Here is a 13,450-nt window from a genome sequence, read left to right as displayed (position 1 = left end):
GGCCCCTCTGGCCAACACCAGTAGGCAAGTAGGGTAAAGTGTCTTGCCCAAGGACACAACGACCAGGACAGAGAGCCCAGGGATCAAACCGGCGACCTTCCGGTTACAGATGCGATTCCCAACCCCGTGAGCCATGGTCGCCCCACATAGAGTGTCATTTGTGTTTTGTTTTGTGTGTGTGTTGTGTTTGTTTGTTTTTGTCTCTCTGTATGGACAGACTGCAAATCAATTTTCCACTGGGGACATAAAAGTTACTATTGGCGACTGTCAAGCCTTTGAGTCGCCGAGCAGCTGAATAGGGGAATAATATTGACGCGCCCGCTGTTTAAAACGTAAGTCAAAGTTCCAGGTTAAAACTCCTTTATTTGTTATCAAATCCTTAAAATCCGTAGAAAAACAGTGATCAAAAACATTCTAAGCTTGAGCGGTCAGCGAAAGTCGACTTCCCCCATCACCCACTCATTCACAAAAATTCCCTTGGGCCGTGAACAGGTGATATAGCAATCACTATTACTATTACTTTTCAACAGATGCAATTCTTCTACCCAGCTTTTCCACTCTTGAGCAACTGCTGATGGTATAGCATCATCCCATCCTATCCCCCTCTGGCACAGATCTTGAAGGATTCTCTTGGCTGTGAAGATAACAGGAGCAAGGAACCCCAGAGGGTCATAGAAGGAGCTTACTATGGATAGGATTGCTCTCCGAGTCAATGGTCTGTTTGGGATAGATATGCAGAACTTAAATGCATCTGACTGCAGGCACCACTTCACTCCCAATGCCCGCTCAACAGGTAAAAGGTCACAATCCAGGTCTAGGTCCTTAACTTCATTTGCTCTTTCCTCCTCAGGTATAACTGCCAAAACGCTGCGGCTATTGCTGATCCACTTTGTTAAGTGGAAATCACCTTTGGCGCAAATGTCTCTGAGGTCTGAATAAAGATTGATGGCTTCTTCTTCAGAGCATATTGAAGCAACGCAGTCATCCACATCAAAACTATACAGAATGGTGTCAATCATTGGCTGGCTGAAGTATGCTTTGTTGTCCTCTGCGCATTTCCGCAGGGCGTAGTTAGCACAGCTCGGAGAGGACGTTGCCCCAAACAAATGAACACCCATCCTGTACTCCTGCATGCTCTGATTGAAGTCACCACCGGGCCACCAAAGAAACCTCAAAAGGTCAGTATCTTCCTCTGGCACATGCACCTGGTGAAACATAGCCTCGATGTCAGACATCAAAACAATAGGCTCTTTTCTGAACCTCGTCAGTACGCCAACCAAACTGTTTGTTAAGTCAGGACCACTCAGGAGCTGCGCATTAAGAGAGACACCCTGGAATGATGCTGCGCAGTCAAAGACGATGCGCATCTTCCCCTTGGTAGGATGGTAAACCCCATGGTGAGGGATATACCAAAGCTTCCCATCACTGCGCTCTAATTCTGCGACTGGGACTCTCTTTGCATATCCTCTAGAGATGAGATCTGTCATGAAGGCAGTGTAGTCTTTGTGAAAGTCTTTATTTTTGATGAACCTTTTCTTCAAACCTAAGGCTCGTTGCTCAGCAATTGCACGGCTGTCAGGCATTCTTATGTCTCGGTCTTTCAGTGGCAGGGCAATGCTGTAGTGCCCATCCCCCAAAGTCACCGTCTTGCTGGCCAATTCCAGGAACTTCAAGTCTTCCTTTGACAGCCCCATCTGTTCATCATCGCTGCTCTCAGGAAAGTCCATCCTGAACTGCTGGAGTCTGCAGGAGAATCTTTGTCCTCCTCCCAGCAATATTCAGCTTGTCCATAAGACCCACTGTACAAAAGGATACTGAACTCCCTTGGTCCAGAAAGGCATACGTTTCCACTATTCTTTGACCTCTCTTTGATTTTACTTTAACTGGCACAATGGCAAGCTTACAGTCCTGTTCACCGGCCCCAGTAAGACCACAAGTCTGGATCATAACAGGAATGTTATCTGCCTCATTATTAGGTTTGACTTCATTCTTCTCTTTGTGGTGAATATGGAGTATACTTGTATGTCGGAGGCCACAGATTTTACATGAAAGGCGTTTTCTGCATTCTTTGCTTATGTGCCCAGTACACAAACAGCCAAAACAAATGCTGTTCTTTTTAAGAAAAGAAATCTTCTCATTATGAGGTTTCTTATCAAGCAGAGCACATGACTCCAGTGTGTGTCCGCCTTTGCAGAAAAAACAAGCCTTCACAGTGCTTTGATGATCTTGAGCCCCTGTCTGGTTCTGTCTCTCAACATCAGAGACTGTTGTGGCGAAGCTACTTCCTTTAGCTCTTAGATGTGGAGAACGTTTCCCTCCATTGCTGCCCTTGGCTGCTAGATGTGTTGCTGGAACGTCACATAGATTTCCAAAGACGGGATCTGTTGCAATTTTAACTTGACGCTCAAGGAAGGAAACAATGTCAATGAATGCGGCTCTGCGATGTTGCCTCTCCTGAATGTCACATGCTACTGTTCGCCATTTGTCTTTTAACTTATATGGCAGTCTTCTAACCACAGCAAGCATATTGGCAGGTGTATTTAATTCAGAGAGATCATTAATCTCTTCCATTGCATTGCAGCATCCACGTAAGAACAAACAATATGCCTGAAGAGCTTTTCCATCTTCCAGTCTAATCAGTGGCCATGAGTGAACTTTGTTCAAATAAGCAGGTGCAATCACATGTCCATTCCCAAAGTGCTCATACAGCAGAGTCTTTGCCTTTACATATCCAGCACTTCCAGACATATGTTGACAGCTTTTAACAAGTTCATTGGGCTGCCCCTTGGTGTACTGTGCAAGATAATGCAGGCAGTCGCCAGCATCGCCAGTCTTTGTTTCTATGACCTGTTCAAACGAGCGCATAAAAGCCTGAAAATGTAAAGGGTCACTGTTAGGTTTTGTATTGTTGATTGTCATTTATGCTTAGAAATATTTAACCATATATGCTTAGAGGTGTATAATCAATTGTGTAGGGATAAGATGTGTGATCTTTAGCAGGCTGCAAAGGCTTGGTGTGCATTCCACTCTGGAATGCACACCTACATCCTGGGAGCATGGGAAGAGGTCGTACCTTGTTTTATTGTTTTATGGTAGGATAAACGTGGCTATATCTGTTTTAGGCTAAGTGCCTTTTGTTTAGATGAACTGTTGGACTTCCAGACCAGTAGGTTTAGGGAAGTCATTTATGGGGTCACACTCTGACCACACACACACACACACACACACACACACACACACACACACAACACACACACACACACACACACACACACACACACACACAAGGTACTCTTTGTTTGTATGTAGACGTCATATGTTAATGAACCTATGCATATTCATGTAACCTCAATAAAAGAGCAGTGTTACGGGGGAGCGGACGAGAGCAACTGGGGTCAAGCGAAGGAACGGCGTTTGTCCGGTTCTCTCCCGTGCACGAGAAACATGAAGAACTTTGCCTACTTCGTGTCTTGCTTGCTGTGTAATTATATTGTCTTCAACGTTCCAGCGAATAGGTTCAAGCTACAAACCTATCAGTCACCATCAAAGGTTTGAATCTCCCTTTTGGGCAGTGAAGAAAGACTTTGCTGATGGACCAACATACAAGTTAATTCATTTTGTTTTTCCATAATGGACAACAGATTTTCATTGGCTACTGGAAGAGCAGCTTGTGGCTTAGGCAAAGGTGGAATTGATCCAAAAGCGTCAGAAGGCCCCATAAGAGCTGGTGCAGGCCTTTCCCTTTTCATATTCTGTTGCACTGTTTTTACTTGAAGCTCTGCATTCCCAGTGATTGCATTTCCTTTTGTAAGCGTCTGTGGAACAAAAGTCTCTGCATCAGCATTAAGAATTTCAAGGCTGTTTCCCTTTGTTTTAAAATATGATTCCATTCCATTAGATTTCCGTGAAGTGACGCTCCGCATAGTGGATCCAGTTCTCAGCACGTTCACCTTTGCAACAGTTGCAGCTATATCCGCTTCAAGCTGAAGTTGTTCTTTCTTTCTCCTCAATTGTTCCTCTTGTTCTTCAAGAGAGTGTTTTTCTTTCAGCATATGTTGACATGCGAGCAAGGCGGCCATTTCAGCTTCTGCCCTGAGACGTGCAGATGAAGTAGATGATACTCTTGAGCTTGACCTACTGCCTTGATTTGACACACTGTCGGATGGCAACACGTCATCATTAACATCATTCTGAGGATTAAGAGATGATTGAGGTTCTTTTCCAGTGTGCTCTCGCACCTCCACTTCTCCTCCCAGGGAAGTTTCCTGTGACTGTGCTTTGTGAGATGATGGCCTCCTCGAACGTTTATCAGTTTCAGAAAGCCATATTTTAACATCCTCCATAAACCCTTTATTGTATTTAGTGATGCTTGAGAACCATGTATTTTGTTTATCTTTCTCATCAAATGAGATTAGAGAAAGTAAAGATTCATGCAATGCACTGGCATCCTTAAACAGGTGTGTTAACTCATCAAACTGTTTTTTGACTTGTGAATGATTTTTATCATCTTTCATTAACTCTTTAAGAGACATAATAACACTTTTCATTTTGTTTACATGCCTTTTCCGATCTGTTTGGATGGTTTCAATTTTGTTTGCAAGAGCTTTCTCAGTGAGGGAAATTAATCTTTTATCCTTTTCAGTTTTTCCAACAGATGCAGCCTGCGATCCACTCATTTTAAGCATTCAACATAAGCAGCATGCCAAAATCCAAAACAAAGGCAACAGCAATTCCTTCAAACTCAGTTGAACGCCTGCAGAGCCACAGCACACACACACACCAAATCCAACAGCAAACGTAGCGGTGGGCGTGTCACAAAAACATCTTCGTATGGTCAGAATCCAAACTGCGTTCAAACAAACAACACGCAGCACAAAAACACAGTTTACATACCACCCTCGTCTTCTCCTTATCTGTCAGACTAGCCGATTTTATGGGTGTAGTGGTGGCGGTGTGTGGGCTCGCGTCGGCGTTTATTCAGCGCTGATTGCGGGACGCTCCATTGCCGTCGCACTTTTTGCTGACAAATATTGGCGACTGTCAAGCCTTTGACTCTGAACATGTCTCCAGTCAAATCTCATAATTATATAATTACAAATCAAATTTAGCTTTAAATGCCAGCAGCTTCCTCCAAACGCACCACAGACTCATTCACTAAACTTTATAATCGACTCATATTCATTATGCATTAAAAACCCACACTGGCTCTTTAATGTCATCCCCATTTCCCTTTAAAATCATCTGAGACCGAGAATTGGAAATCATTAGTGCATGGCCTGATTGCAGCATAATCTCTAATCATGACTGAGGTGACGGTCTAATTTTACCCACCGACACGCAGTCCACAGATTTGGAGCTAAAAACCACATCTAAGTCAGATTTGGGATGAAAGTGTGAGGAATGAGACACACAGGGAGTGCAGAATTATTAGGCAAGTTGTATTTTTGAGGAATAATTTTATTATTGAACAACAACCATGTTCTCAATGAACCCAAAAAACTCATTAATATCAAAGCTGAATGTTTTTGGAAGTAGTTTTTAGTTTGTTTTTAGTTTTAGCTATTTTAGGGGGATATCTGTGTGTGCAGGTGACTATTACTGTGCATAATTATTAGGCAACTTAACAAAAAACAAATATATACCTATTTCAATTATTTATTTTTACCAGTGAAACCAATATAACATCTCCACATTCACAAATATACATTTCTGACATTCAAAACAAACAAAACAATCAGCAACCAATATAGCCACCTTTCTTTGCAAGGACACTCAATAAGCCTGCCATCCATGGATTCTGTCAGTGTTTTGATCTGTTCACCATCAACATTGCGTGCAGCAGCAACCACAGCCTCCCAGACACTGTTCAGAGAGGTGTACTGTTTTCCCTCCTTGTAAATCTCACATTTGATGATGGACCACAGGTTCTCAATGGGGTTCAGATCAGGTGAACAAGGTGGCCATGTCATTAGTTTTTCTTCTTTTATACCCTTTCTTGCCAGCCACGCTGTGGAGTACTTGGACGCGTGTGATGGAGCATTGTCCTGCATGAAAATCATGTTTTTCTTGAAGGATGCAGACTTCTTCCTGTACCACTGCTTGAAGAAGGTGTCTTCCAGAAACTGGCAGTAGGACTGGGAGTTGAGCTTGACTCCATCCTCAACCCGAAAAGGCCCCACAAGCTCATCTTTGATGATACCAGCCCAAACCAGTACTCCACCTCCACCTTGCTGGCGTCTGAGTCGGACTGGAGCTCTCTGCCCTTTACCAATCCAGCCACGGGCCCATCCATCTGGCCCATCAAGACTCACTCTCATTTCATCAGTCCATAAAACCTTAGAAAAATCAGTCTTGAGATATTTCTTGGCCCAGTCTTGACGTTTCAGCTTGTGTGTCTTGTTCAGTGGTGGTCGTCTTTCAGCCTTTCTTACCTTGGCCATGTCTCTGAGTATTGCACACCTTGTGCTTTTGGGCACTCCAGTGATGTTGCAGCTCTGAAATATGGCCAAACTGGTGGCAAGTGGCATCTTGGCAGCTGCACGCTTGACTTTTCTCAGTTCATGGGCAGTTATTTTGCGCCTTGGTTTTTCCACACGCTTCTTGCAACCCTGTTGACTATTTTGAATGAAACGCTTGATTGTTCGATGATCACGCTTCAGAAGCTTTGCAATTTTGAGACTGCTGCATCCCTCTGCAAGATATCTCACTATTTTTGACTTTTCTGAGCCTGTCAAGTCCTTCTTTTGACCCATTTTGCCAAAGGAAAGGACGTTGCCTAATAATTATGCACACCTGATATAGGGTGTTGATGTCATTAGACCACACCCCTTCTCATTACAGAGATGCACATCACCTAATATGCTTAATTGGTAGTAGGCTTTCGAGCCTATACAGCTTGGAGTAAGACAACATGCATGAAGAGGATGATGTGGACAAAATACTCATTTGCCTAATAATTCTGTACTCCCTGTACAGAGCTGATTCCTTCAAAGGCCGCGTGCAAAAATAAAACTCATTTTTGCACATTTCTATTTACTTCTATTGTTTTTATCTCTTCAGCACCTTCCATGTCTGCAGCGCTCCACTGTTCATCTGTGCAGCTTAGATAACGCTTTTGCTTGGACCGAATGAAACGATCGAAATCCCTGCGACCAGCGATCCCTGACACACAGACATACGCACAAACACACACACTCTGAACCCAAGGCCAGCATTGTCCAGTGATGCCGGCCCTCTGCTGCACTGAGATAGCGTTCACTGTTTAACTGTCAGCGTCTGATGGATGACTGCACACGTATAAACTGGAGCATTACACCAGAAAAGGTCAAATGCCAAACACTGTAAACAGCGGTTACATAAAGTTTAGTGTCAGTTATTCCAAACGAGAGCTCTCATAAAGCTGGCTGTCACCAAACTCTCCAAATTTAGTGTGTGTAGTGATGGTTTTGGAGGTTAAAAGAAAGCATCGCTGTTAACAAACAGCTCGATGACATTAATTGGGACAGTTAATACTTTTATTCTTACTTCTTCATGTACCTGGTTACGTTAAAGTCACTGTTTCAGTGCTGAGTGCCTCATTTTAAATTAACATACAGGGAGACAGATGATCTGACAAGCCTAGGCTGTGCAATTGGCTGTATCCCAATTCAGGGTCTGCAGCCTTAAAGTATGCATTTCAAGGCCGATTATGTCACAGCGGCGCGCCGAAGGCTGTCCCAATTCAAAGGCTGCTCGAAATGCGGCCCTGAAATGCGTCCTTCATTTCCCTGAATTTTAAGGCTGTGGCAGTGTAGGCTTCGTGGTCCCATATATCCCACAATTCACAGCGCGGCAGTCGGTGTGGATAATTCTGGCGCAGACGGCAGAAGCGGAGCGGCCGAAGAGTAAGCTGTGAAAAGTAAGTACTGAATATGATGTCACTTATTTATGTGCAAATGTTTAATAATGAGGAACATTAAAACATTACTGTTGGCCACATGTCGGCAAAGTTATGTGACATTAGTGATGTTTGTACTAACTTGGTTTTAAAGCCTTTAAATATACGCCGTTCAATAGTTGAGCTTAATCTTACAGAGAATGATCAAAGCTCATGTAGAAACAAACAAATGAACAAAAGATTTTCTCCTTCATTTCTGTCAAACAAAGCTGTATGACACGTTTCCAGCTGTTAGTATCATGGTTGCTAGGCAACCTGGGCAGCGCAACGGAGGCTAGACCGTCCTATTTCACAAGCCTCGCACTTCCGGCCTTAGCGGTCTTTGAGTACGCGGCCCTCGAGGATCGTTGAGGCTGCGTACTTTAAGGCTGCAGACCCTGAATTGGGATACAGCCATTGAGAGACACACCAAGGTAACAGGAAACAGCTGAAGCTAATCAAGCTTACAAAAAGAGGGGAAGTAAACCTAAGACTACCAAAATAAAACAGGAAGTCACTAGCTAAACATAGAAATGGGCTGTATCCCAATTCAGGGTCTGCACGCTTGAAGTACGCATTTTAAGTGTGATTACGTCACCGCCACGCGACGACGGCTGTCCCAATCCGAAGTGTACTTCAAATGCATACTCCAAATGTGCCGTCGATTTCCCCAAATATCAAGCGTGGTCCGGTGCACGCTTCGTGGTCCCATATATCCCACAATTCATAGCGCGGGGGTGGGGGTGGATAATTTTGCCGCAAAATACGGCAGAAGAAGAGTGAACTGTCAAAAGTCAGTACTGAATATGACGTCACTCATTTATGTGCGAATGTTTAATAACGAAGAACATTAAAACATTACTGTTGGCCACATGTCGGCAAAGTGTATATATACATATATATATATATATATATATATATATATATATATATATATATATATATATATATAATCAAAGTGATGTCATGACAATAATGAATGACCAACAAAACATTTTTTCTCCTTCATTTCTGTCACACAAAGCTGTACGTAACGTTTCTCGCGGTTAGTATCATGGTTGCTAGGCAACCTGAACAGCGCGACGAAGGCTAGACCGTCCCATTTCACAAGCCTCTCACTTCCGCACTTCTCATACTTATAGTATGCACCGTACGTAGTACACGTAGTGCGCGTACTTCAAGCGTGCAGACCCTGAATTGGGACACAGCCATGGAGTCTTGACAACAGGATTAAAGGTGACTTAAGGGAGGCACGACTAAATAAAAGAATCCAACAAAAGCATCTCCAACATGAAGATAAATACATGCAGTATATTGTCCTCATGCTTTGGTTCACATGTTATTGACCGTATTTCACAAAGATGCCTTTGAAGAGGACTCGTGCACTCATCGGGCAGCCATAAGCACCCCCTGGAAAAAAGTTTTGAACTTCATTAATCAAGAGACTTGGCACTGGTAAAGCTTCATATCATAGTGGGTCGCTGAGAGACCTGCAAAATAAAAATTGCACGAGCCATATGAAGGCTGCCAAAGTCCCGAGTGTGAGAGAGGCCTGGATGATCCTTCCTGTGCAAGCACACCAGTAGCACATTTTCAAAGCTCCAGGTGACCTCGTTCTCTAGTTAACAAGATTTTCAGACTCATCTGAGATTTTTAGGAGAGGCACCTCGGTATTAATTTGAAAAATCCTACTTTGCTTTGTTCTCGAGTTATGCTCTTCACAAAGTGGGGTGTCCACGCCCAGTGGGGTAACAGTCTTTCAGGCTGCTGGGAGTGAGCTGATTGAAAGCTGGGACTGAGCCCACTTTGTGTGGCTGCAGCTTGGTATGTTTCTACCAGCTTCCATGCAGACACACTTCATATATGCTTCATATTTTAAACGTGCTGAGTAAAATTTACAGACATACTGTGTGGAAACCTTGGTTTTCTCAGGTTTTTCTTATTAATGCCAGATTTTTTTTTTTCAGAGTTTATCTGAAGTATGTCACATTTCTCTGTTTGTTGTGCACTAAATGCCCAGAACGGTCTGCATATAATCAAGTGTTCACATGCAGTGATGAGAGGATGCCTCTAACAACACATTACCATCAAAGAACAGGACAGGTGAACCAGTTTCTCAGCATGACTAAATGACATCACAATGAAGAGTTTTATCTGAGTCCTCAGAGCAGAGCTGATTGATCTGCAGCTTCTGACAGACAGACAGCAGCTGCTCTCTCTGATACTGCCTCTGGTGTCTCGCCCTTTTCTTTTTTAACCTGCGGCTCTGTGTGTCAATAAAGAATGACTCACCTGGGCTCCCAGAAGACACGATAAACCCTCTAATCTCTCAGCGTCCTCTCTCACTTGTTTTTATGAAGATTTAGTGCAATTAAAATCAGCCTATGCAGATCCAATTTAAAGTCCGGTGTCTGTAGTCATGGTGACGGGATCAAATCTACACCGTATGCTGCCTTTATCAATAAAATCTAACTTTGAAGCACCTTTCATCCATCCATCCATCATCCATCCATCAATCATCCATCCATCCATTCATCCATCATCCATCCATCAGTCATCCATCCATCATCCATCCGTTCATCCATCCATCCATCCATCAGTCAATGCATCCATCCATCCATCTATTCATCCGTCTGTCCGTCCATCCATCCATCCATTCGTCCATCATCCATCCATCCATTCATCCATCCATCCATCCATGCATCCATCATGCATCTGTCCGTCCATCCATTCGTCCATCCATCCATTTGTCCATCATCTATCCATCCATCTAAACTGATTAGTTGATTCTCAGTCTAATGATCATTCTCTCCAAAACATGTCAGCATGATTTCATTGTATAAGTACTCGCATGCACAACTGTCTGTTCAATTGTCAAAATTGGTCAAGAACATAATACCATGAATACCATATATGAATTTCTTTGAATATTTGATAAATTGATGACAGTCATTGACAGTCAGGTGAAACTAGACTAACAAAGGGGGAGTGTCACACACAGGTGTGTTCCATGATTGTGTGCTGCCAAACACAGATATATAGAGCTTGACCAGAGCCAGTCCGATCTCTGAACATGGATAGACAAGGCCAAGCAAATGGACAAGGGGAAGTTCTTCCTCAAGGAAGAGGAGGAAGAAGAAGAAGAGGAGGAGGACTGAGAATGTGTGGTGGAGGAATAGGGGGAAGAGGCCGAGGTGCGCGAAGACACTGTGCTGTCCCGAATGAAATTCGGGTCACAATTATAGACCATGTCATAAACCATGGCCTCACAATGGCAGAGGCAGGTCGTCGAATGCAGCCTAATGTGCCTCGCTCTACAGTCTCCTCCATCATCCACACCTTTCGCAGGGAAAACAGGTATGTACTCTATGTAATCTATGATGGAATTATATGTTGTATAGGACAGGGCACTGTGCGTGAGGCAAAAAATGTATAACTTACTGTAGAGATTTTGTGTGCATCTGCCTACAGTAGTGGGTCTATACTAGCAGGTGGAGAGGACTAGTGGAATGTTTTGATACTAAATATGACAAGAAATATATTGAACAAATTACTGTAAACTATGGAATTACATAATTTATACAGTTTAGAGTAGTTTTCCAGTCACTGTGCAATGTTGCATTGGGATTGTGAGTAAAACAATAATACAATTACACTGGTAACTTACTGTATTCTGTTCTTTGTGTAGGATTGGACGACACCCTGGCGTGGGTGGCAGAGGAAAACTGCTCAATGAACAACAGGAAAGAGAGATTTGTAACATGGTGATGGCAAATAATGCCATCACATTGAGACAGATCCCTGATGCCATCCTTCAGGACAATCATATATTCCAGAATATGAACACAATAAGCAGCTCCACAATAGACCGGGTTTTGAAGAAGCATCAGATGACAATGAAACAAATCTACAGGGTACCATTTGAGAGGAACTCTGACAGAGTGAAGGAGCTGCGCTACCAGTATGTAAATGTAAGTCAGTTACTGGTTGTCTCTCATTATAACCTTACCTGTAATCACAGTAAGCAGTAGTTCACTTTCTTGGTTTCAATACCTCCTTTACCTGATTTCAGAATCAGTATTTGCTTCATCTGACTTCAACAATTTCAACAGAAAACTGCAGTTTACTGTATGATACAATTCTCATTATAATCCTTATTTTGTTGTCTCCCAATCAAATCTATCTAATACTGTAGGTTTTACTGTAACATCTCAGTAAGTCATCAGTATTTCCCACTCCCCTTTCTATCAAATACCCCTGCAGTACTTCCTCATAGGCCTATCACTAGTTTAGAACCACTGGAGTAGTGGCCTGTAGTATATTGAACCTGTGGGGGAGAACATGTAATTGTCTAACTGTAGTATATGACTCTTCTGTATGACTGATTTTATGTTCTTTACTCTATTTTAGAGAATAATGGCATTGGAAGGACATGAGACCCCTCACATCCTGGTGTTCGTGGATGAAGCTGGCTTCAACCTGGCCAAGGGCCGAAGACGTGGCCATAATATTATTGGCCACCGGGGCACAGTGGATGTCCCAGGTCAGCGAGGGGGCAATATAACTATGTGTACTGCCATTTCTGAAAATGGTGTGGCCACTCACATCCCCAGTCTTGGCCCATACAACACATACAAGCTCCTCATCTTCTTGGATCGCCTTTATACCGATTTTATCCCTGAAAATGAGAGAGGTCTCATAGGGCCTCACCTACCCATTTATGTAATTGTGTGGGACAATGTCAATTTCCACCATAGCCCACTCATTAGGGGCTGGTTTGCAATGCATCCAAGGATGGTCATGGGGTTCCTACCACCTACCACTTATTTTTTGCTCTGGTTTACATCCCAAAATCCTCTAGTCTTATAGAATACGACAGCAGATCACTTGTAAACATCGGTGACAAGGTTGCACTAATCTTGGACACTTGGACACCCGACCCATCCTGGCCGCCAGAGATTCTACGCGGCGCGGAGAACAACAAAAGACGGGCCGCTCATCCGAGGCGTAGAATAAAGAAGCGCCGGGGGAAATGCGCTGGCATTAGGAACAGATTGAGACAGCAGGCGCATCGCGCACCACTGCCCAGTATCCTACTGGCCAATGTACAAGAGCAAGAGTCACCTTCCAACGTGACATGAGGGAATGCAACATTCTGTGCTTCACGGAGACATGGCTGACCCCCACCGTGCCGGACCAGGCCGTAACTCCGTCGGATTCATTCTTTGTGCTCCGCGCGGACAGAACGGCAGAGTCGAACAAAACCAAAGGTGGAGGAGTGTGTTTCATGGTAAACAGAAAGTGGTGTGATGCTGGGAGCATTTCTACTCTTTCCAGCGGCTGCTCGCCACATCTGGAATTCCTGAGCATTAAGTGCCGCCCTTTCTATCTGCCCCGTGAGTTCACCTCGGTCATCGCCACGGTGGTCTACATCCCACCCCAAGCGGACACAGGTATGGCTTTGTCCGAATTACATGATGTGCTGAGTTTGCTTCAAAACAAGGACCCGGGCGCAGCCCTGATTGTAGCAGGAGG

The 13,450-nt window shown here is 43.7% G+C and overlaps 1 protein-coding gene across 1 annotated transcript; it reads left to right on the top strand.

Annotated features, from left to right (window-relative positions):
- Positions 1-10,689: 10,689 nt before the first annotated feature.
- LOC120740702 lies at positions 10,690-13,033 on the top strand. The gene is made up of 2 exons (XM_040043197.1): positions 10,690-11,886; positions 12,326-13,033. The coding sequence occupies exons 1-2, from the start codon at positions 11,677-11,679 to the stop codon at positions 12,782-12,784; spliced, it is 669 nt and encodes a 222-aa protein (XP_039899131.1). The 5' UTR covers positions 10,690-11,676; the 3' UTR covers positions 12,785-13,033.
- The last annotated feature ends 417 nt before the right edge of the window (positions 13,034-13,450 follow it).

This window comes from Simochromis diagramma, unplaced genomic scaffold (assembly GCF_900408965.1).
Source record: "Simochromis diagramma unplaced genomic scaffold, fSimDia1.1 OVJJ01000433.1, whole genome shotgun sequence".
Lineage (NCBI taxonomy): Eukaryota > Metazoa > Chordata > Actinopteri > Cichliformes > Cichlidae > Simochromis > Simochromis diagramma.
This window is presented reverse-complemented; position numbering and strand designations above follow the sequence as displayed.

What these genes read in the sequence shown, in the direction of transcription:
- LOC120740702 (XM_040043197.1), top strand. Translation starts at nt 11,677, where the DNA reads ATGGTGATGGCAAATAATGCCATCACATTGAGACAGATCCCTGATGCC. An exon ending in TGCGCTACCAGTATGTAAAT is followed by an intron (nt 11,887 to 12,325) that starts GTAAGTCAGTTA and finishes ACTCTATTTTAG; the next exon opens with AGAATAATGGCATTGGAAGG.